The sequence below is a fragment of the Astyanax mexicanus genome, chromosome 8, assembly GCF_023375975.1.
Source record: "Astyanax mexicanus isolate ESR-SI-001 chromosome 8, AstMex3_surface, whole genome shotgun sequence".
NCBI lineage: Eukaryota > Metazoa > Chordata > Actinopteri > Characiformes > Acestrorhamphidae > Astyanax > Astyanax mexicanus.
Window position 1 is genome coordinate 30989386 of NC_064415.1, and position 19080 is coordinate 31008465.

General features: G+C 36.5%; 1 protein-coding gene across 1 annotated transcript in view; it reads right to left on the bottom strand.

Annotated features, from left to right (window-relative positions):
• The window catches only part of map4k2 (mitogen-activated protein kinase kinase kinase kinase 2), a 43007-nt gene that overhangs the window by 6378 nt on the left and 17549 nt on the right, over window positions 1–19080 (bottom strand). The window contains exons 7-26 of the mRNA XM_022678254.2: window positions 18322–18364; window positions 18010–18082; window positions 16653–16784; window positions 16148–16210; window positions 15863–15944; window positions 15062–15172; window positions 14833–14911; window positions 12916–12974; window positions 8584–8630; window positions 8227–8265; window positions 8039–8072; window positions 7788–7947; window positions 6559–6722; window positions 5380–5421; window positions 3109–3193; window positions 2413–2492; window positions 2202–2262; window positions 1966–2089; window positions 254–312; window positions 21–124 (exon numbers count right to left, since the gene is read on the bottom strand). Coding sequence (XP_022533975.1) covers window positions 21–124; window positions 254–312; window positions 1966–2089; window positions 2202–2262; window positions 2413–2492; window positions 3109–3193; window positions 5380–5421; window positions 6559–6722; window positions 7788–7947; window positions 8039–8072; window positions 8227–8265; window positions 8584–8630; window positions 12916–12974; window positions 14833–14911; window positions 15062–15172; window positions 15863–15944; window positions 16148–16210; window positions 16653–16784; window positions 18010–18082; window positions 18322–18364 — 1641 coding nt within the window. The remainder of the gene's footprint in view (window positions 1–20; window positions 125–253; window positions 313–1965; window positions 2090–2201; window positions 2263–2412; window positions 2493–3108; window positions 3194–5379; window positions 5422–6558; window positions 6723–7787; window positions 7948–8038; window positions 8073–8226; window positions 8266–8583; window positions 8631–12915; window positions 12975–14832; window positions 14912–15061; window positions 15173–15862; window positions 15945–16147; window positions 16211–16652; window positions 16785–18009; window positions 18083–18321; window positions 18365–19080) is intronic.

Here is a 19080-nt window from a genome sequence, read left to right on the forward strand (position 1 = left end):
TACTGTGAGTTTGGACTCACCTTAAGGTGCATGAATTTCTGCAGGGGTTCATACCACAGCAGCAACACAAGGCCAGAGGGAACAGCTGCACACAGGAATGTGCTGTCAGTGTACGGGTTGCGAGCTGGTGGGAAAAAAAATATATATCATAATGAAAAGTCTGTCAGTAAATTTCCAAAACCATATTTGCATGAATGAAGTTTTACATTTATAGAGAAAACAGAGAGAGAGAGTTACAGTGAAACATCCTCACCCACACTGCACTTCCGACAACCTTTAGTGTCTGGGATCTTCAGTGATACTGCAAACTTCCTGCAACAAATAAAAAAGATTGGTTCTTGTTGCAATTCTGAATGGTAACTCCCTGAAGTCTGATGCCTTTCAGATACTTTTGAGGAATTACAAAATTACACCAACCTAACATAATTTGTTCCCAAAGTGCTACATACGCTTTTTATCAGCATAAACTTTGCTAAAACAATTTATTTTCCAAGGTCCTGATATAATATATAAAATAACATTTCTCTAAGACTAAGCTTCCCTTAAAGTGATCTAAAAATACAGCCCTGGAAAAAATAAGAGACCAATTAAAAATGATGAGTTTCTTTGATTTTACCAAATTGAAAACCTCTAGAATATAATAAAGAGGAAGATGGATGACCACAAGCCATCAAACCAAGCTGAACTGCTTGAATTTTTACACCAGGAGTGTGGCATAAAGTTGTCCAAAAGCAGTGTGTAAGACTAGTGGAGGGAAACATGCCAAGATGCATGAAAAACTGTGATTAAAAAACAGGATTATAACACCAAATATTGATTTCTGAACTCTTAAAACTTTATGAATATGAACTTTTTTTCTTTGCACCGTTTGAGGTCTGAAAGCTCTGCATCTTTTATTGTTATTTTAGCCATTTCTCATTTTCTGCAACAATGCTCTAAATTACAATATTTTTATTTGGAATTTGGGAGAAATGTTGTCCGTTGTTTATAGAATAAAACCAAAATGTTAATTTTTCTTAAATATAAACCTATCAATAATAAAGTCAGAGATACTGATTTAGAAACTGAAGTGGTCTTTAAAAATGAGGAGAAATGTTCTCTGTAGTTTTTGTAGTATTTGTGGCTTGGTAACACATTTGTCTGGTCTAAAACTTTCAACAGGTTATATATATGGTTACCATGATTTTCAATAAACATCTCTGATTGCCTTCCACAGTGCCTGTTTCGCTCACAGCAGTAACCATACGTGTCCATTAGCACTTAAGCCTCAATGCATCCTATTCAATTAAATAGCGAGCCACGTGCATGCTGGGTTGGGTTGCATTGAACGCAGCCTCGCCGTCTGGCGAAAAGAGCTCAAATTTATTTAAATGAATCCAGCTGCCACTCTGCATCCAGCATATAAGGAAACAGTAGGCTGCTAGGTCACACACATACGAGCCTCACATACACAGAACAGGCACGTTTCAACCACAGAAGAGAAGATGAAAATGGCGGAATATGGATTTACAGAACTATAGATTACAATCAGGTTGATTAAAACCTTAAAAATATTAAACCTATGATTGCCTACTGACTGAAGCACGCGGGAGGTGGGTATGATGAACTAAGAGAGCCCCAAAGGGAGCACAGATAGCAGAAGTTAAAATTGAGAGGAAAAAAAAAAACGATTTTCATAAAAAAAACATTGTACTTAACTGTAAATTCAAATTAATCAATAAAATTAATTTTTGCCCAGCATTCAATGTAAATATTCAATTCAGTTAAATGCAGACAAGTTAAAGTAGCTGCTGCATCTAAAGCATGAGGTAATAATTTCTAGATGTTATTAAAAAAAACTCTTTAGTTATAACAGGAGTGGAAGCTTCATCCCTGTCAAACTTACTGAAAACAATACTGAATATATTGACTTGGCAGCTTAATAATACATATGAAATGCTTTCGAGAATAAGCCAGTGTGCTGACCTGTGAATGATTCTTTCAGTGAAGCGGTTGGTGCTGAGTGATAAGTGACTCTGCTTCTTCTGTAAGTGTCCGCGCTGCTCAAACAGAGCTGTCAAACGATGAGAGTAAAGCTGAGATGATTTCCCTGAAAAAAGGGCAACAAAAAGTTAAATACATGAATTCAGTTACAGTTTATGCTGTTATGTGTTTTGCCCAAAAACTGTAAACTATAAGCAATAAAAAAGACTCTTACACACCAGAGACAGACATAAGGACGTTGTTCATGACATACAGCCAGGTACATCTCTGCGGAAGCAACTGAAAAGTAGATAGAGATTCATCGTAAGGAGTGGGATCATGGGATTATTGTGTCACTTTATATTAAAGTAACTTAGTAGTATTATTAGAATAGAATAATATCACAAAGTTGCAATAAAGTATAACAGCACCATATACTAGTAAAATAACCTTTTCCAAAGTGTCCTCATGAAGCTCGTTTAAGTTGAGTATGTAGACCCCCTCTTCTGCTCCTAAAATCAGGAACTGATCTAGAATAGAGAATTAAATAAAAAAATTAAGAAACCAAAGATGGACCAATCATTGTTTTGGTGCTGACACTGATGGTCTTTTTTTGAATGTCAATTGCAGATAAAAATCGAGGGTGGAGCTTGATGGTACATTAACCTTTCCATGCATTAGTTGACTATTTTTGGAGATTTGATTTTATACAGATATCAAATCTGACAGACATTAATTGGGGGTTTGCAAGGTATACTTTTTCGGATTGCATCGTTTAGCCTATCATGGTGTGAACAACGATTTGCCTCTGATCCAGCTTCGTTCAACAATCTTCAAAAATAATCAGCAACTGGAAAATTCCCCCCAAAAATGTATAGCGTAAACTCAGCCTAATTCTTACATACATTTTAAACAGCTCTTATGATTAGCTAATTAGATAAATATCAACTAATAGCTGATTGCATATTTTGTCTGAAAACTGGATGGTACTGATGCACAGCCAATCAATTTTTCCATTCCAAAAAGAAACCAAAAACTTTCTTTGAGCATAAAAAAAATATTTCAAATAATGTAAGTTCAAAACACATGAAAGTTTTTGTCTCAAAACTTATACTCTGCTAAAAGAATTTCTTTGGAAATTCTCACCTCTAGTCTTTGGATAAACCCACGTCACGGCACAATGGATTTTTAGTGGGCAGCCATTGAAGACTTTGGAAAAGCAGGCCCCCATCTATGCAAAAAAAACACACATTAAAATTTTTCTGGAAGTATTTCAGCAATAATTTTTTTCTTCAGCAAACTTTTTTGGCAATAAGAAAATACAGTTTGTTTACACATTTGGGAAACTTTTGGTTTTACAAACATATGACGGAAGAGAAAGATGAAGCAACAATAAAAGGCACTCATTCAAATGTACATATGCACTTGTATTATTGTGTTAATGCTGAATTAGCCAAGTAAAAGTGGCCCAAATCTGATCTTTTTTGTCAAATGTAATAGGTCTGCAAAAAATAAGAGACCTCCTAAAAATGAGTTTCTTTGATTTTACAGAATTGAAAACCTCTGGAATATAATCAAGAGGAAGATGGATGATCACAAACCACCAAACCAAGCTGAGCTGCTTGAAATTTTTTCAGGAGTGGCATAAATTTATCCAAAAGCAGTGTGTAAGACTGTGGAGGAGAACATGCCAAGATGCATGAAAACTGTAATTAAAACCAGGGTTAATCCACCAAATATTGATTTATGAACTCTTAAAACTTTATCTTTTTTGTTATGTCAGCCATTTCTGATTTTCTGCAAATAAATGATCTAAATAACAATATTTTTATTTGGAATTTGAGAGAAATGTTGTCTGTAGTTTATAGAATAAAACAACAATGTTCAGTTTCTCAAAATCAGAGAAACTGATTCAGAAACTGAAATCCAATACATAATGCAATTTTTGCCAATGCGACTAGGATTAATGTGATTTTACATTACAGGAAAAGGTGGAAAAAAGGAGTTAAAGGAAAATAGACAACAGCAGGGTATCAGTGCTGGGATAGCAAGGGAATAGACTTCAGAAAAATGTGGGGTGTTGTCTCGGTTCAAACTAAATTAAAAAGTTTTGTGTCGTAACTACTCTGTGTTTTTAGGGAGAATATAAAGCTTAAAAATTAAGTTTAAAGAAACCAAGGAAAACCCCAAAATTTTGATTGTGGCTAAAAAGCACAAGCACTTTCTCAGTGATAAGCCCAGCGGTCAGTCACTGTAAATAACACATATATCTCCTGCGATGCTGTTGAAAATTAATCCGAAACTTCATGTGAAGCATTGCTCTTTAGCGCATGCACACCAATATTACTGTAAAGTAAACTGTTCAGACAAATTTAGGATATACAGTAGCTGACATTATGTAGAGAGTGAGAACAGCCTCAAATAATCAGATTTAGTGAGGTATTCACATCTGGGCCACTGTTTCCTGCAGTCTAAATGTTGCCTTAGTGTGTTGTTATGATTGCACCGGCTTACAGTACCAGTCAGTAGTATCAGTACCAGTTTTCCTACATTTGTAAATGAACGCTGAAGTTATCCAGACTATAAAGGAACCCATAAGGAATCATATAATACAATTTTTAAAGTCTTAAACAAACCAAAATACTCTGTGAAGCATTTAGGTGCCTCTTATCTGGGGTGTTGTTAACTTGCAGTTTCTGAGGCTGGTAACTCTGATGAACTTATCCTGTGTAACAGAGGTAACTGTTGGTCTTCCTTTCCTGAAGCGGTCCTTATTAGAGCCAGTTTCATCATAACATTATTTATTGGCTTTGCGACTGCACTAGAGGATACTTTCAAAGTTTTTGGAATGACTGACCTTCATTTCTTAAAGTATTTTTTTTCTTTACTTAGTTGAGCAGTTCTTGCCATAATATGGATTAGAATATTACTTAAATATTCAAGTAATTATCTCTTGACAAGTACAGCACAGCTGTTAACTGAAAGCCATACCAGGTGACTCTACCTCAGAAAGCTAAAAGATGTGTCAAGCTGTCACCTAAGCATGAGGTGTCTACTTTGAAAAATCTAAATTATAAACCATATTCTGGTTTAATTACACTTTTTTTGTTTACTACATAATTTCATATGGTTTCTTTATAGTTTGAATGACTTTAGTATTAATCTGCATTGCAGCTGTTTTAAATAATGAAAAAACACTGAATTAAGTCAAAACTTTTGACTGGTACTGTATACTATTTATCCTTTATAAGCAGTGTAACAGTTATTATAAATAGAAAAGGAACGGCAAAATCACTAATGTAGCACAATTGCTGTGGTCCCCAGTGTACAATATAAGGGTAGATTACTATGAGGAATGTAGAAAAACAAGTGGAAGAATACAGCAGAGTTTTTGTGATTAGATGGGGAAACACTTACATGGACTTGGGGGGTGGGAGGGAGTCCGTGAGATTCAGCTCTCTACAGATTAAAGGTTAAAAACACAACAAAACTATTAAATAGTATGTCTGGTAGTTGATTTAATTTAGTAAAGATAAAAAGAAAAGTGTAAGTGAGCAGATCAAAGAATGTAGTTGGAATTTAGAAAGTAATTGTATGATGTGTGCCATGGTCCAACACAGTGTTTGGTCACATTTTGTGCAGTCAGTCCATGCCTTTAATATATATATAGTTTTTGGAGCAAAGAGAATCCCGAGAACTCTAAAAACTTTTAGGAGGTTAGTGCTTTCTGATCTTCCAAGCATACATCCAATGATTGGGCAGTTAGACAGTTGCACCACAGTGAGTGTGAAATGTGAAATGAGTGTTTTGGAAGAAAAAAAGGGATCAGTGTTAGAGTGTAGCTAAGAAGTGGGTTTACTGTACAGCAACAGCACAGCAATATTAAATGAGAAATCTGGTATAAAATAGACTTGTGCTGTAACGAAACATGATGACAAGTATGAACTTTTGTCAAATAGCCCACCTACACTCTCCCCAAGCATTCCAAAATCGTTTTTAGCGGATGCTAAAAGGCTTTTTTTCAACGCAAGAGACAGGGGCATAGAGTTGCTTATGCAAAGAAATTGCTATTTTTACACCATTAACAAGCTCAAAGTAGCTCCACACTTCATTGGTAGAGTTCTGAAGATCCTTAAAACGAGGCTAAGAACTAAGAACTTTGAAAGTTCACAGCTAGTTTTTATTAAAAATGACTGCTTATACACACACTACCTTAAGGTAGTTCTCCTGAGTCTGCTATCTTGAAATTAACTAATGAAACATTGACTGATGAGCACAAATGAAAAGAAAGGTTAGGGAATTTTGGAGTTACTTTAAGCTTGTTAATGGTGTAAAAACAATGATTTCTTCGCATGGGCAACATCATGCCCCTATCGTTAGCATTGTAAGCCTGTTAGGAGCAACGACTAAAAGCTATTAGACAAAGGTTTGTGCTCATTATCATGTTTCACTAAACCCCAAATCCATTTCACACCTGAGTCCTCTTTTAAACAGGGTGGCCTTTCCCCTTTAATATTTCTCAGATGGTTTAGTGTATTAGGTCGGGTGTCAACAAACATTTTCAAAGCGCAAAGACAAACTCTGTGTCTGACTGACCGAGTCTTCTGCCTTCTTCCTCATGGTGCTCCACTCAGGAGAGAGAGCACTGTCCTTGCTGGTTGTTCTGGTCAGCGTTTTCTGCTCATCCTCGCCCCCCTCAGGAACACAAGGGTCACTGCACCACTGCCGCACATCCTGACTGGCTGAGCACCTAATAAGAACTAGTATAAAGTATAAGTATAAAGTATAAAGAAAGGGTTAAAAAAAAGGATGTGTAAGGAGAAACTTAGAAAATAACACCTTTAGTACTAATGATGGCGTCAATTAGGTGATTTTACACTGCAACTTATTGGTCAAGATGGGCAATATATGCGTATATTATGGGTGCGCGATATGGACAAAAAACAGTATCTTGATAATTTCTGTAATTCTGACGATAATGATAATAAAGAATATTTTGCATTACTCAAAAATTTAATTGTAGAAATCTTATATTGTATGTTGTGAAGGATAATAATTGCTAACTTAATTTATTAAGTAAATCAGTATATTTTTAGGCATTTTTTATTTATTTAAAACAAAAAAATAAATACATCAGCAGTGCAGATATCAACCAATGCACATATCTTGGCCAACCAGATTTTCTCCATATTTTAATAATGAGTTGGCAAAATTAAATTATATTTATATTAGGTGTGTCAGTGACTTAAAATTAAACTTTAAATTTAACAACAATATTCTGTGATTAATCATAATGATACATTTGTGAACTTTTTACCTTTTTTTGTCCTTGTGCTAGCTACCAGTGTATTCTAAAACATCTTTATAATCGGTTTTGTAACCATGACTTTAATTTGTTTAATTAAGTTGAAAATGTATCAAAAGGCATCTCAGCATAAGTAGTAACAGAGACAGCATCCAGCAATTTCACTCCTATCTACATTATTGTCACACTCTTTGGCATTCCCTCTGTCTTCTCTGAGTTTAGAGACTACACATCCCATTCCCTCACCTCTCACTCTCACTGACAACTCATACCTGTCACATTCCTGCCAGAAACCAATCAGGAACATTGTCACAGAATTGCTCAGAGTTGTTTATCATTAATCTGTTTATACTGAATACTGCCTAGGTTGTTTGTAACTTTGCAAAGTATTGCCACCATCTTTCCTTGCAAACTGATCTTTAAATCCAGGCAAACGTAAGTCCAGGATTGTTTGCCTGGACTTAAACATCTTAAGATCACGTTATCTTAAAAGTGCGCTGTATAAATAAAACATTAGTACCTGAGCTTGGCCGTGGGGCAGTGTCAGGCCGCAAGGTTGTGCTGGGCCTCAGAGTCTGGTCTTTGTCATCCTGAGCAGAGCTGAAGGAGCTCATGGGAGGAAGTGAAGCAGTGGCAGAGACTGGTGGAGCACTGAACATCCCACTTTTCCTCTTCCCCCACTTTATTACACAAAACAAAAATACATATATCACAAATAAAAGTACACAAATTATCAATCATCATATCTTATTTCTGATTCTCAGACCATACCTCAAACGGTGAAACCCTTTTTACTGTCAGACTCCTGTGAAAGTAGAAGTGAGTGTGTTGTATCAGTTCAAACCAAATCATGTGCAAAACAAATCAGTGAAAATGTATAGATTTCAACAGATTTCAGTGCCGGTCTAGCTGCACTAAATTTTACGTGCAGCAGATGGTGCCCTTGTGCTTTTTCCTACCTCTGCTGCAGCTCCTCTTCCACACATTCCAGAAGACTCCTGCAACACCACCAACCATATGACACAATGATAATGATAAATGACATCAGTTCAGAAGTTCAGCAGAAGTAATACTCAGCCAGACATATTTAATCTGTCCTGGTTGGGCTATATTTACTAATTCCAATGAATAACTGCTGATCTGGGAGCTCCAGCTCCTTCTGCATTTTTACTTGCGTAAACTGGTATATAAAAGAAGACAGAAGCTAATACTCCATAATATGAGCATAGAGGTCAGTTTAAATGTAAAATGTAATGTAAACTGTCCTTTATTTAATGAGACTACAATTAATGATGTAAATTATAAGACATCCTTACGGCGACTCTGGTTCATCCCCTGAAACGCTCCAGTCATCACATGAGCCCTGAGAGAAACCAGGCATCATCGTTATCATCGCCATCATTATCCTCATCATCATCGTCATCGCCATCATTATTCTTAATCCACATTATTATCCTCATTATTAAGTCATCAATATTATCATCATTATCAATTTCTTCACTTTAAGTAATAATAACATACTACCACCTAACCTACATCCCTAACCACCACACTTCTGCTTGGAATCTTACAACCCCAATTTCACTCAAGCGTATTTTTGCGCATTATAATTGCGCATCAGATTATTAAGGCGCACTATTATCATCTATTTTCTGGTCTATTTTCATACATAAGGTGCACCGGATAATATGTAGTATTTTATGCGACTCTAAGTAACAGGGATGTGGCAATATTTTCGTTCTAATTCAGCAGGTCTCGCTATACAGTAAAGCTAAACTGTAATTAAAAAAAAAAAAGTCAAACGAACACTGGATGTTAATCAACACAGAATTATCTCCTGAAAACTGTATATTTGGGTGAGTAAAGCCCTTTGTTTTATTTACAGTAAGCTTAGGTTTCCAGATTGCCACTAAAGCTGGAGCATTAGCAGCTAACCGTTAGCGGCTAATACTAAGGCAGCTCAGCCGGTGCTAGTCAGGGTTAGCAACAGGCTACAGGCCGATAATACTCACCTCTGAACGGCCAAAGAGATAGCGCTTAGCACGGTTAGCAGCTAATGCTAATGGAGAACTAAACCAAAACCGTTGTATAATGCTGCACTTCAGTGGAGTGGCTTTACTGTTCCTTACAACCTGACTGGTAAAATTCATACTTAAGCGGCACAGTATTATAAGGTGCACTGACATTTTTTGTGAAAATCAAAGGATTTTAAGCTTGCCGTATAGTCCAAAAAATACAGTAAATAAAAACAGAATACAATGATTTCCAAACCTTTTCAACCTATATATAATTTAATACACTACAAAGATAAGATATTTCACGTTCAAACAGATACATTTTACTGTGTATGGCAAATATAAGCAGGATGTCCCTGAAAAAAACGTTGCTCGAATGGCAGCATACATTGCTCCAAAACTTGTACCTTTATCATTAATGGTGCTTCACAGATGTGTAAGTTACCAATGCCATGGGCACTAACACTTTCACTTTCAAAATGAGTGAATATTTGCTAAAACCAATAAAGTTTATCTGTTTGAACATTAACATTAACTACATTTGTCTTTGTAGTTATTTTAACTGAATATAGGTTGAAAAGGATTAGAAAATCTTTAGATGTTTTACACAATGTCCCACAACTTCACTGGAATTGGGGTTGCAATAAACTATGAATGTGTAGATGTTATATTAGATGTTATATTAGCAAATGTGAAAATATCATAATTTAGCTATTAGAGGTATAAAAAATATAGACACACTGAAGTGTCACAATAATATGGCAGACATTATAGAGGCAGACAGTGGTTCATTTTGTGTTGCAAGAAACAGTGTGTTGCTTTGCCTTCTGATTCCACTGTTCTGATTACATTAAAAGTATTTTTAAGACATTTTTAGAATTAAGTTATGCATAAAGATTTTTATACTATGACAGTGTTCCCAAATGTCATTTATCACAATATATTTTATCTAAACCCCTTTATAATGATATGTTTCATGTTGCAAATACACATTCCTAATCAATATAAAGAAAAAAAAAAACAAAAAAAAAAACAAAAAAAACAAAAATCACAATTTTCTGACACAATGTACATTTTATATTTATATTGTGTCAAAAAATAATCTTGATGAATGTATCAATAGATGTTGTCTAAAATGACTAAATATAACATTAACATTAATAACATCAATTACTGGAAAAAATCTACACACTCAGAATCCATCAGAAACACTGATTCAGATTAGAAAACATATAACTCAAATACTACATTAAATGACATAATAAACAAATCAGAAGAACAATAAAAAATATTGTTATTATCTATTTTATTTATTATATAAATTGTCTAGTATTATATACAGTTGTGGTCAAAAGTTTACATACACTTGTAAAAAAACATAATGTTATGGCTGTCTTGAGTTTTCAATAAGTTCTACAACTCTTATTTTTCTGTGATAGAGTGATCGGAACACATACATGTTTGTCACAAAAAACAGTCATAAAATTTGGTTCTTTCATAAATTTATTATGGGTCTGCTGAAAATGTCACCAAATCTGCTGGGTCAAAAATATACATACAGCAACAAAATTTGTCAATTTTGGTGATGTAGCGAGTTGTGTCAATCAAATTAGCTTCATGTCATGGCCTCTTCACTTCTTGTAAGTGATTCTGATTGACTACAGCTGTTGACTTCTCATGAGCCCATTTAAATAGGGCTCATTTGACCCAGTGATTAGACTCAGCTACAAAAGCTACAATGGGAAAGTCAAAGGAACTCAGTGTGGATCTGAAAAAGCGAATTATTGACTTGAACAAGTCAGGGAAGTCACTTGGAGCCATTTCAAAGCAGCTACAGGTCCCAAGAGCAACTGTGCAGACAATTATACGCAAGTATAAAGTGCATGGAACAGTTGTGTCACTGCCACGATCAGGAAGAAAACGCAAGCTATCACATGCTGCCGAGAGGAGATTGGTCAGGATGGTCAAGAGTCAACCAAGAATCACCAAGAAGCAGGTCTGCAAGGATTTGGAAGCTGATGGAACACAGGTGTCAGTCTCCACAGTCAAGCGTGTTTTACATCGCCATGGACTGAGAGGCTGCCGTGCAAGAAAGAAGCCCTTGCTCCAGAAAAGGCACCTTAAGACTCGGCTGAAGTTTGCTGCTGATCACATGGACAAAGATAAAACCTTCTGGAGGAAAGTTCTCTGGTCAGACGAAACAAAAATTGAGCTGTTTGGCCACAACACCCAGCAATATGTTTGGAGGAGAAAAGGTGAGGCCTTTAATCCCAGGAACACCATGCCTACTGTCAAGCATGGTGGTGGTAGTATTATGCTCTGGGGATGTTTTGCTGCCAGTGGAACTGGTTCTTTGCAGAAAGTAAATGGGATAATGAAGAAGGAGGATTACCTCCAAATTCTGCAGGAAAACTTAAAACCATCAGCCCGAAGGTTGGGTCTTGGGCGCAGTTGGGTGTTCCAACAAGACAATGACCCAAAACACACATCAAAAGTGGTAAAGGAATGGCTAAACCAGGCTAGAATTAAGGTTTTAGAATGGCCTTCCCAAAGTCCTGACTTAAACCCCATTGAGAACATGTGGACAGTGCTAAAGAAACGGGTTCATGCAAGAAAACCATCACATTTAGCTGAACTGCACCAATTCTGTCAAGAAGAGTGGTCAAACATTCGACCTGAAGCTTGCCAGGAGCTTGTGGATGGCTACCAAAAGCGCCTAGTTGCCGTGAAAATGGCCAAGGGACATGTAACCAAATACTAATGTTGCTGTATGTATATTTTTGACCCAGCAGATTTGGTGACATTTTCAGCAGACCCATAATAAATTTATGAAAGAACCAAATTTTATGACTGTTTTTTGTGACAAACATGTATGTGTTCCGATCACTCTATCACAGAAAAATTAGAGTTGTAGAACTTATTGAAAACTCAAGACAGCCATAACATTATGTTTTTTTACAAGTGTATGTAAACTTTTGACCACAACTGTACATCTCTGGAAAAAATGAAGAGACCACTTCAGTTTCTGAATCAGTTTCTCTGATTTTGCTATTTGTAGGTATATGTTTGAGTAAAATTAATATTTTAACATTAACACTTCTTTCAAATTCCACATTAAAAATATTGTCATTTAGAGCATTTATTTGCAGAAAATGAGAAATGTAGAGCTTTAGAAAAAAGTTTAGAAGTTAATATTTGGTGGAATAATCCTGTTTTTTAATTACAGTTTTCATGCATCTTGGCATGTTCTCCTCCACCAGTCTTACACACTGCTTTTGCATAACTTTATGCCACTAACAAGCAGTTCAGCTTGGTTTGTTGGCTTGTGATCATCCAACTTCCTTTTGATTTTATATATATTGATTATTATATATTGATTATAACATATTCCAAAGGTATTCAGTTTGGTAAAATCAAAGAAACTGATAATTTTTAAGTAGTCTCCTATTTTTCCAGAGCTGTATATTGATATATATATAAATATATGTCTATCTATTTATATATATATATTTTTTTTTGTTAGCTTATTTGTTTTTCGTCTGTTTTTCTTTTTGTTCCCTTTTTTTCTCCCCTTGCATCTTCTCCTCTATTTACTTATACTTACACCATATATTATAATAACATCAAACTCACCAGATCTGGATATGGGTCTGTCTCCTTCCTCCGCAGAGGGGCAAACTTCACCTGGTCAACTGAAGATGAAAAACATATTTAAATATACAGATTAAATTAGATATATAAGTTCATCTTGATGTGCTGTCTACATCAATGTTATCAATGTTATGCTTCTTAATAAACAAATTTTTCATAAATTATGTAAATTGTTATTTCTATTCTATTATTAGTTTTGTGAGGAACAAGCCAGGTGCGAGCAAATAATCCCTCCCACAGGCTGTAGTCCACTCTATTACACATAAATGACATGCTGACAAAACTTTTATAGTCGAATTTATTGATTATGTTGACCAATCGTTGCAGCCCTAGTATGTAGCAGAGTAATACTTGAAGAGCCTTGGTCAGAGTGCCATTACCGTGCAGTATTGACACTACTAGCACATCTTACAGCAAATCACATTGCACAGCACTTTAAGTAACAGGTTTTAATTAAATTGTTGTGCTGTTGGTGTGAATGCGTGTTTATGTCCATGTGTTCTAGTGACAGCACCACAACACACCATCCGTGTGTTGTAATCCTGTATGCAAATCTTACTGAAAGCATGTGTGACAATAGTGCCTTAGTGGCGATGTATCCAACCAGTCACCCGCCTACTAATACACACACACACACACACACGCACACGCACACGCACACACATACTGTTCTGGAACTGTTCAGTCATGGTCCTCCACATGTGTGGATGTGTTTATTGAGGAGGTTACAGTGGGAGAAGGTCAGTGGCTGAGCACATGCCATAAGTGTGTGAAACAGTGGCGGCTCTATGGGGTCTGTGGCTGCTGACATCATCACTGCCTACTTCAATGGCTGCCTTGTCATGAGAGCCTCCTGCTCTGCTCCAGATGCATACATTAAACCATGTATATGTGTTTGTAAGTGTGTGTGCGTGTTTGTGGGGTTGCCTTCAACCCAACACTGCCTGTTGCTTAACTAATCATACAGTTGCTAGTGATGTAAAGTCCAGAGTCCAGAGGAATGTAATAAGGATTAAGAAAAATCTCAAGATGTTTTTATGTGAAAATATACATGCAACCTTAACATTTTCTGATGATTTTTGTGATTTGTGGCCCAGAATTGAGACAAAATGTGTCAACAACTTAAAAACCATTCTGTTAAATTCCTTGGCCCAGAATTGTATGGAAAAGTGTTCTCATTTGTCTAAATAGATTGTTAACTTAAGGAGCTTCAGGACATATTTGAATCTTGAAAAGTCAACTAATCAGACATCCATACCTATCGCTCATTATCCATTATACTTTTATATCAGCAATAAACAGAAGACAAAATAAAATAACATTACTGATCCAGTAAATTACCTGCTCATTATGTCTAGATCACACCAATGTTTAATTAAGAGAATTAGAACATAGCTTTAGTGAGTATTAAGCAGCACAATAAATATTTTTTTGTCCTTACGTTAACAAACTACAACATTTAAGATTAATTAAATGTGCACTGTGGGAGTTTGAAGTGCCCTTAAAGTCACATGCGCTTTGCAGTTAACTAATACACAATAAAAAAAACTAAGGCCCAATCCCATTTCACCATTTAACCACTCTAACACTCTATTTTTCCGAGTGAACATCTAGGGGTAGGGTGTCCCGTTTATTATTAGGCTGGAGGGGTAGGGGGGCTACATTTTAGGGTTACATGTTCTTTGTGTGTCTGGTAGTACAAAACTTACATAGACAAGCAGGAATTGTGAGCTCATTGATGACAGGGTTATCACTATGTGTCCATTCTCAAGATGATACTGTGTGTGTGTATGCATGTGCCTGTGACAGAGTCTATGTGCTTCTTTTTGTGCGTGTGTGCAGCTAAAACAGCATTTTTAAATTGCAAATGAATGGAATGAATGTATTCCTCATACTCACACTGTTCCTCAGACAGACTCCTCTCCACTGGTAAACACTTTCCCTTAGACCGAATCTTATCTGGCGTGTCATCGTATGCCTGTGAATACATATCAGTCGACCCATCCAAACCCCCACCCACACACACACATAACATTTGGCTAATGTGGAAACATTTATTTAGCATTATCTCTTCCAGCTAGACCTGCTGTTAAATAAGGCAGCGTATAGTAAAAAAGACCTAACTCACATCCTGGTCATTGTCCTCAATCGTAAGTGCTTGGTGCAGATCTGGGTTGTTGGCCATGTCCAGCAGCTCAATGACCAGGTTTCTGGTCAGTAACTGTGTCACAAAGGGATGCTTTGGAGAAAAAGACAAGAAGATTAATTTAACCAAATATGTTGTTGAAACAGACATATGCAACATTGATTTTATACAATACAATATGACACACAATCCGCACGTTGGGATGGGGTGGGGCAGATCATGACAAAAATTGGGGTCAAACTTGTTGCTGTAACTAACTTGGGTTAAAAAAATAATAACAGGGCTCAGAGTGGTCCAGCGGCAGCGCTGCCACTATGATCGGGAGACTGCTGCCAGAGTCCTGAGAGAGCACAATTAGCCTCTCTCTGGGTGGGTAGATGGCACTCTTTCCCCTCATCACTCCAAATGGTGATGTTGTTCAGCACAAGGCATCTGTGGGCTGATGTATCAGAAATGAGTCGCTGCGTTTTCTTCCGAGCACGCTGTGATGCTACTCGGCAATGCTACATCAGCAGCAGTTGGAAAAGAGGCGGTGGCTGACTTCACATGTTTTGGAGGAGGCATGTGCTAGACTTTATCCTCCTTGTGTTGGGGCATCACTAGTGATAGGAGGAGTCCTAATGAGTGGGTTGGGCCTTGTAAATTGGGGGGGGAAAGGATTAATAATAATAATAAAAATAATACTGTTACTGATACCAAATTAACCGTGTACGTTAATGTTTTAACGTTGACAGCCCTAAATATAATATAATATAATATAATATAATATAACACCTTCATTACCTGTAAAAGTGTTTCTGCTGTGGGTCTCTTTCGTGGACTCTTAGTCAAACACATCTTCACAAAGCTATGAAAGCCTGGAGACCTACAAAGCAAAAAAGTTAAAGTAGAAAATAAAAAAGAAAATCAAATAAATTATACATATGAGCTTACACAATATAATAATAATAAACTAGAATGATTCTACATTCAATTAATTTAATTTTCAATTTGTTAAATTTGGCATATTAGAGCAGAAAACCATCAAACTAAATGTGAAGTTAAAAGTATGACAAACCATAACCTTACCATTTTGCTTTGTCTTTCAGTTTGGGAGGCTGGAAGCTGCTCTTGGACATCAACATCAGAGCTCTGCAACAAACCATCCATACTGTTATCAGCTACATATCCTACACTGATACACCAACCAGTAAGGCCATAGAGAAATGTACATTGATCATAAAATGTTAACATTGAAGTGTTATCTTAACATATAAGTGAATATTGCAGACATCACATCCACATTTAGTTATACAGGAGGCCCACACACATATTCCACACGTCAGTGCAGTGTTCTTTGGCTCCCATGAACATGGCAAAAAAACAAAGGGCACAATATTTGTTTCTATCCCATAACATGTGGCATGTCAGTGTATGTTCTTATAAAACATGCTGTCGGTGTTGTAACAAAACCCCACATACTCAATCTAGAAACTTTACAGAAGGAAATCATTTTTGAACTGCGATGTATGTTACTGTTTCAATATTTTCCATATTGTTTCAGTGATATTAAAATAGTTTATTGGCTTCTTACTTCATGGGATGAAGATCAAACATGGGTGGCTGCAGCTCTGCTAGCTCAATAGCAGTGATGCCCACGGCCCAGATGTCACACAAGTGGTTATAACCACCCTTCTTCTCCACGGCTGCAACCTCAGGAGCCATCCTTAAATACACAAACACACACCATACACCGTGAACTAAAACCTCCAGGGGTGGATCATTATGAAATTCATTTTTAATTATTTTCACAAACTTATCATTCACAATATCAGTGTTGGCCAATTTAACCATCCTGATATGTTGAACTGTAAAGAACAGCATGAATATTATCATGTCATGGTCATATATCATGGTTTATTTAAAACTATCCATAGTTTTGGTGCACTGTAGTTTTCAGACTATAAGGCACATTTTAAATCCTTTAATTTTCCCAAAAATCATCAGTGCACTTATAATCAGTGCGTTGCCAGCTGCGGTTATATATATTAAAATATTCAAAATATTTTTTCAGTAGACCCTGTGCAGACATCTCACCAGTAGGCTAAAGTATAAAAGAATAATAAAGTTACTCTGATGAATGCTAAACAGGGCTGGCTCGCATTGCTAATATATATATATATATATATATATATATATATATATATATATATATATATATATATATTATATATAAAAATATTCAAAACATTTTTTTCAGTATTTGTTATCCTTTATATGGGTCAGTTTACACCATATCAACATACATAACAAAACATACCAGGATTGATAGGTTATTAATGCAGAAATAAATATTAAGAGGGATATTCAGTTTTACCACGTTCAAAAACGCTGTGCTTTTGTTGTACTTTTCTTAATAAAATAAACTACTTATTAGTCAGCAAACAGAAGAACTGCTTAATAATGACAAGTTGTTCCAAATAATCCAATCAAAATTAAATGTGCTAATCAGTTTATGTACTATTTATTTGTGTGGTTTATTTGTGCAGCATTAGTAGTCCATCTGCTGGACTCTACAGAAACTACCCAAAAACTATTCAGCACTGTGGAAACAACCAAGCAGAATGACCCATCCTGCTTAATCCAACACGAAATCTGACAGATCACTTCTAACACAGCCATGCTTTTATCGGGCTGGAATGAAACCCTGCAACCACACCGATCTTTTGCAGGTATGATGTAACATCCCAGGTCTAGATGTTCACTGGTAATCTTTAATCACAACCTGATGTCTTTTTGAAAGGTACTTTCAGAAAGTTGAGGCTTTTTCGAAGTGGTGACCTTTTGTAGAATGGGTTTTTGCACTGTTACATCACAGAGAAACACGGCGGTGAGATGAACTGGAAATGGTTTGAAGGACTGGCAGGGCAAACCCTGTGCAGACGGCTCACCAGTAGGGAGTTCCAATAAAAGACTTCCTCTTGGCAACAGAGGCACTGATCTCTGCAGCAACCCCAAAATCAGCTACAGAAAGAGAAAGAGAAAGAGAGAGAGAGAGAGAGAGAGAGGGGGAGAGAGAGAGATTGGGAGGTCACAGACATGCCTACAGCAGTGTACTTTCAAAGCAGTGAAGCATTTGGACAAATGGGGAAAAGAATATATACACTGTGTGTGTGTGTGTGTTTGTGTGTAAGAGAGAGAGAGAGAGAGAGAGAGAGAATGCACATGTTTAGTTTCAGTAGGTGCAACAGATTCTCACTGACCCAGTTTGACGTCTCCTCGTTCAGTGAGCAGTATGTTCGCTCCCTGCAAATAAAAAAACATAAATATGATTGCAAATCTTCAGGTTATAGAAACATTTAGTTCCACTATATTGCCAAAAGTTTCCGCTCGCCTCTACTGTGTTTGGTAAAACAAGGCTTGGATGAAGCTGCTCAGCTGTTTGTGAGTAAATTTGAAAGCCACATGAAGTTTGAAGGTCTTTAGTGGCTGATTCTGGAGAAAATTGGCGACCCCTGTGCACTATGCCCCCACACTCTGACCACTCTCTGTAATTTTGTTAATTTTATTTCCACTTTGTTATAACGGCACTGACAGTGGAAAATTTAGTAGGGAGGAAATTTCACAAGCTCGAGCACATCTAAAATGGACTGAAGCAAATTGGAAAAGTGTCCTGTGATGTTCCACGTTTTTGCAACTCACGGAAAACTGTTTATTTGGGTGATTAAAGCACTTCTGTCTATTTACAGTAAGCTAAGATTCCTAAAATTCTCCAGCACTAAGGTTGGAGCATTAGCATTAGCGGTTAACAAATAGCATTTAGTGTGTTTTTTCCTGAATGGAAAAAATAGCTAGTGCTTAGCATGCTTAGGGGCTAATGCTAATGCTACTCCAGCCCCAGTGCTGGAGAGCTAAACTGAAACTCCTGTATAACGCTGTACTTCAGCGGAGTGGCTTTACTGCTCCTTACAACTTGACTGGTAAAACTTATACATAAGGCGCACAAATTATAAGGCGCACAG